General features: G+C 45.5%; 2 protein-coding genes and 1 long non-coding RNA gene across 5 annotated transcripts in view; 1 reads left to right on the top strand and 2 right to left on the bottom strand.

Moving 5' to 3' along the window:
• The window catches only part of LOC106809049, an 872-nt gene extending 730 nt beyond the window's left edge, over positions 1-142 (bottom strand). The window contains exon 1 of the long non-coding RNA XR_001393842.1: positions 127-142. This is a non-coding gene — a long non-coding RNA (uncharacterized LOC106809049). The remainder of the gene's footprint in view (positions 1-126) is intronic.
• LOC106809047 (zonadhesin-like) overlaps positions 1-1495 on the top strand; it is a 1754-nt gene extending 259 nt beyond the window's left edge. The window contains exon 2 of one of the 3 annotated variants that reach the window (XM_014811990.1): positions 210-1495. In XM_014811990.1, coding sequence (XP_014667476.1) covers positions 210-959 — 750 coding nt within the window. In that variant the 3' untranslated portion in view covers positions 960-1495. Of the gene's footprint in view, positions 1-127 lie in introns of all 3 variants that reach the window. The other 2 variants (XM_014811992.1, XM_014811991.1) reach the window with 2 other exon arrangements.
• A 3198-nt stretch (positions 1496-4693) lies between these two features.
• The window catches only part of LOC106809041 (large neutral amino acids transporter small subunit 2-like), an 81083-nt gene continuing 79826 nt past the window's right edge, over positions 4694-5950 (bottom strand). Inside the window, exon 10 of the mRNA XM_014811983.1 lies at positions 4694-4749. Coding sequence (XP_014667469.1) covers positions 4694-4749 — 56 coding nt within the window. The remainder of the gene's footprint in view (positions 4750-5950) is intronic.

Raw genomic sequence — 5950 nt, 5'->3', positions numbered from 1 at the left:
CACAATCTTAGATTATTAAACGAGATACACCCAGCATCATAAGAGCAGTGTTACCCCAGCACTGTATGTGGTATCATACAAAACACTATGTGATACTACACAACACCCTATATAATACCGTACAACACTGTGTTACCACAAAGCACCTTACGTGTTACCACAAAGCACCCTGTGTTACCACACAGCACCCTGTGTTACCACAAAGCACCTTACATGTTACCACAAAGCACCTTACGTGTTACCACACAGCACCCTGTGTTACCACACAACACCCTGTGTTACCACACAGCACCTTACGTGTTACCACACAACACCCTGTGTTACCACACAGCACCTTACGTGTTACCACAAAGCACCTTACGTGTTACCACAAAGCACCTTACGTGTTACCACACAACACCCTGTGTTACCACACAGCACCCTGTGTTACCACACAGCACCTTACGTGTTACCACACAGCACCTTACGTGTTACCACACAACACCCTGTGTTACCACAAAGCACCTTACGTGTTACCACAAAGCACCTTACGTGTTACCACACAACACCCTGTGTTACCACAAAGCACCTTACGTGTTACCACACAACACAATGTGTTACCACAAAGCACCCTGTGTTACCACACAACACTCTGTGTTACCACAAAGCACCTTACGTGTTACCACAAAGCACCTTACGTGTTACCACACAACACCCTGTGTTACCACAAAGCACCTTACGTGTTACCACAAAGCACCTTACGTGTTACCACACAGCACCCTGTGTTACCACACAGCACCTTACGTGTTACCACAAAGCACCTTGTGATACCACACAACACCCTACGTGTTATCACACAGCACCCTGTGTTACCACACAACACCCTACGTGTTATCAGACAACAAACTATGTGGTACCACACAGCAAACTATGTGATACCACACAACCCCCTATGTGATACCACACAACACACTATGTGAACACACAACTATGAGATAACACACACATGTGTTAACTATCAATTGATATGACGCAGCTTTCACCGATATGATTGCCTCATGATCCAAGTCACATCTCCGCGGGTGATATGTTTAGTGAGACACAAACAACAGCTCTGATGACGTGGCGTGCGCACCAACGACGTGCATTTCATTGCGACGATGGATTTAGACTTTAGGAATTTTTTTTATAATTAATGCTGATGATGGCGTATTTAGCGTAGCAGATACGCTTTTGATGTAGCATCATCATCATCATCATCATCATCATCATCATCATCATCATCGTCGTCGTCGTCACTATCATCATCACACCCACCAAGAAACAAACATTATGCTTTTTGATCTTCTATGTTCTAAACGCTTCCTCACTTAAAATCATATTTTCCACGTTACTGTACAAGTAGCGTGAGTAGATGGCAGCTATGCATGACAGCAACAAGTACAACAGCTAATATGAACACGACGACTATCCCCCCCCCCTAAAAAAACGCGCAGAAAATAAATATCATAGCTTTTAACAAAAGGGACCCGAGCAGTGAATGAAGTAAAGGCGGGCGCATCACGCCCCAGCATGGATGAATGCTAGGTGACGGCGCCCGTGTGAACTACCGGCACTCCGACTACGATACGATTACCGACCAGAGCTACATTGATCTTGAATCGTGAAAGAGAGAAAAAAACTCCAACGTTTTATACATTTTGTAACTAATACACATTGTAGAGAGATTGTACGGATGCACTGTGTGTGTGTGTGTGTGTGTGTGTGTGTGTGTGTGTGTGTGTGTGTGCGTGTGTGCGTGTCAAGCACGGCAGTGCTCAGCCACCGTGGTGCGCGTGACGCGAACACTAACGCTGCGACCGCACGCAGCCGCTACAGCGGTGTCAGTAGCCGTCCCCCGCGTCCGGTCATGTACGTGCCTGCGCTTCACCTACCGTATACGCACTAACATACGGACCTCGCATCCCCCTCCCACCGCCGCGCATGCAAACCCTGCCTCACCGCACAGCCTGCATACACGAAGGGTTGTCTGTCTGCATGCCAACAGTACTGCTAACTATGCGGCTGTTGCGAGGTCAGTAGCTATCCTGATACAGTAACCTGACCACACATAGTTCAGGGGTAGGCAGGTAGGTACGTAGGTAGGTAGGTGCGTCGGTAGGTAGCAAGGTAGGTGAGTGGGTGGTTTGTGCAGGCAGGCAGGCAGGCAGGCAGACAGGCAGACAGACAGGCCGCTAGGCAGGTCAACATTCCTTATCCCTCTCACTTCCATGCCATTTACTATATACACATAGTACACATCAATGTGCACGTATCGTCCACATAGTAATTTGTTAAAAATCACCATTTTTCGCGATGATCGTACGGGACATTGCTGATCAGGCTACTGGCATGTGGTGATCAATGAGCTGCATGAAGATGAGCCCGTCTGTAGGAGCCACCGCGTACTCTTGCACCCGCCGTTACAGTGATATTGTAAGCGCATACAACACATATACAGTAGCATGAATAGCTTTTGGGCACATCTATCCAAATCTCTATGTTGTACGATCACCCCGTGATAACCTTCCACATAAACGGCGGTAACAAATTAACGACAAAAACACTTTACCTACATGTAGTTGAGAGGGAAGAGGAGGAGAGGCGGGATGGCGTTACATTACTACTCTATGAAAAAATCACGCTTCCCGCTCTCCCTCTCATGACACCACACGAGAAATGCCTCACAGGCCAGAGAAACCATATCGGCATAAAAGTCCCGTTAAAGTTTACATATTACGTAGAGTCGAAAAGAAAGAATAATAATATCGACACCACCTCCCCACGCACTAGAACCTAAGAAATTCTGACACCTCTACGTAATGCTAGACTGCAGTCTAAAGTGACCCTAGCCCTTAGCCTAACCCTTGAACTGCACGCCAAAACTCAATAAATGCTGAACCTGCCATTGTGGCTTCACACGAGGGACTAGTAACCATGGCAACTGCCTGCTTCGCTGCTTCCTCCGGTTCGGTTGCCACACGAACGCAGTCGACACCGCGCGTGCTCCCGCAAAACGGTCGCGACGCCCGACAGCGGTGCTGCCCTCTGGTTGAATCGCTCCCTACATACCTGTCAGTTTAAAGATATAAGAGAAACAACTGGCAATGACGCATCAGCCAGCCAAAATACACAGATCCAGGGACTCTTCCAGGCGTTTTGGCGTTCAGACGGCACGACATCCCCCAACCCACCCACCGGTGACCCCCCCCCTCACAATCGCACGAGGGGTTTCACGTGCAGGCGACAAAAAATGCGCGTGGCGACGGATCGTCACACGTGCCCGACGCCACTACGCAACGACAGCCGACGCAATCTGTCCTTGTGTCACCCCAACCCCTTCGAAACTGCGTAGTTAACATTAGGAAGTGGGTTGGCAGGGTCGCGTCACCTCTCTGCGTTCCCACCCTCCCCATAATACTACCCCCCAGCAGTTCTTCCTCTTTACACCTACAGGCTACCCTCGTAGGGCAAGATCTCTCGCTTGGTTCAGTATTGACCCCCTTCTTCCTTCCCCGTCTAACTTATCGCGTGCCCACCAACCTGCGAGAGATTTAATAGTCTTTATTTGAGCATATAAAGATGGAATATTTGTTTTCATTAATTTGGGCGTATTTTTTTTCAGTTCCTTCTCCTATTCGTTCTTCCGCTTCAGTATCACACTTTGCATCTCCTTCTCTGCAATCGCCTTGGTGATTTCCATCTGTCAACGGAAAATCCTGGTTTGTTAATCTCGATGATCGTCTTATTATTATGATGTCTTACTAATCATAATACAGTGATTATGATTTAGTGTTTGATAACTTGCAATTATTGCAACTATTAGTTCAATCTTCCTTTTTTTATTAATTCTTACTCTTAAAATATCAATTTTTTTTTAATTGTATTATACTTAGGAATCAACTGTCTAGAACAGTTTTTCTATAGAGTTGGGTTCAAAGTCTTTTGAGCAATGAAATGGCGTGCCGTCTAGCAATGGAAGATAACATAAGTCTGCATAGATCCGTTTCGACGTCAACAGCCCGTACTGCTAATACCCATCTATCCGCTACCGTGACTTGCACCTTTTTTGCTATTATGTCTCTTCACTCTTAAGTCTACCTTTTTTCTTTTTTTTTTGTTGTTTTTTTGCGGAGCGACCCACCTAACTATCGTGCAAGAGGCGCACTTTACTCTTTTTTTTTTTTTTTTTTTTTAACATCTGTTGCAAGGTGTTTTGCTCCACCTTTTTAATCTTATCTGCAATTGGCTTTCCATCTCATTACAATTGTATTATGTCTGTCGTCTTCATGTCCCTTTTTTTTTTGTTTTTTTTTTTTTTTTTTTTATCATTTTTTATTTTCTTTGTTTTTTTTTTTTTTTTTTTTTTTTTTTTTTTTTTTTTTTTTTTTTTTTTTTTTTTTTGTTGTCTTTTTTTTTTTTTTTTTTTTTTTTTTTTTTTTTTTTTTTTTTTTTTTTTTTTTTTTTTTTTTTCTTTTTTCTTTTTTTTTTTTTTTTTTTTTTTTTTTTTTTTTTATTTTTTCTGCAAGGGCTGCCTTCACGTTTTTCCAACATGCAACGGGGACTCACCAACACGCAAAGGGCCCACCGTACACCCGCAAGGGCGCCACTGAACACTGCAAGAGCGGCGCGGCCCAACTACTCACCGATGAGGTTGCGGATGACGAGGGTTTCGTTACTTGACGAAGCTGAATAGACTAGGGAAGCCCGTGAGCATGATCAGCGCTCCGAACCTCAAAACGAGCGGCGCTCGTTTAACATCGTTACAGCTCTTTAGCAATTCGTTTAACTGATTCGCGTTCGACGCTGGCTTGGAATCAACCCGGGTGAGCTGACCTTGGAATATCGTATCGAGCTAGATCAACTTATATTTTTACACTGGAACCATTGCACCAAGGCATGCTACTGCAAATCATGTAAGCACTTTTGCAACAATACCTCGTTCACATGATACGAGACCTTCGTATTTATGACATACGGATTGCGAAATACCGATCTGAGACAAATACGCGCCGATCGTTCAACACGCTGCTTAAGCTGCTAAACAATGCAAGCTAACATGCAATAAAACAATGCATATGCGCACCAACTGCCGATAACAAATACGAGACTGGTCCGCGCTTCCGACATTTCATCCGCTTACAACTGTACTGTCGAGCGCGACCAGTTCTATCAAATACGCGGCTTCAGAAATCCGGTATAGCGTTCTACGTGCGAGGAAATGCGCGGCTACATAGAGATTTCGGTATTTCTCAAGCACGGCACAATTATACGGGGTCGGAATCCGCTATTACATCAAATCCGAATCTGTAGATACTTATTCTGGACGCGCATTGCCAGATTCGTGGACCGCATAAACTATCCTGCATTCTTGCTAGCGTTGAACGCGGCTATAAGCATTTAGAACACCCTCTATTGCAAGAGTCGCAAGCTGGCCTCTCAGTCATCCAGGAGGATGCTGACCGCAAAACTGACTGTCTAATTGCGCGCTGCATCGACCCTTGGAGAGAAAATTTCGCTCGTCCGCTGTGACACGACGCGCGAAATCGTCCCAAACCGGAAGTAAACGCACGATTTGTTACCAGGCCACACTGCGTGTGCGTGCGTGCGTGGGTGCATGTGTGTGTGCGACGTTCGGGTGGCGTGCAATTGTGCTGTGTTGCGTGTGCGTGCATGAGTTGACGCGAGGTGGGGACCCATTGTGAGTATGTACCTGTGTCCTTGGCTCTAGCTATGGCCGCAGAACAACTCAGAATATGAACCTAACGTTAGTAGGAATCGGCACAAGATTAGTTCACGGTCTGAATAACAACGGAACATTATCAAATCCACGCACATCAACACCAGACACCGGACAGCATGACCTAATAACACGGTTTGTGAGGAACGCTGAAAGACCGCAGTCATATCGATATATGCTAGTCAAAATCGA

The sequence above is a fragment of the Priapulus caudatus genome, unplaced genomic scaffold, assembly GCF_000485595.1.
Source record: "Priapulus caudatus unplaced genomic scaffold, Priapulus_caudatus-5.0.1 Scaffold324, whole genome shotgun sequence".
Lineage (NCBI taxonomy): Eukaryota > Metazoa > Priapulida > Priapulimorpha > Priapulimorphida > Priapulidae > Priapulus > Priapulus caudatus.
Note: the sequence above shows the minus strand (reverse complement) of the source record. Positions and strands in the feature narration are given on the sequence as shown.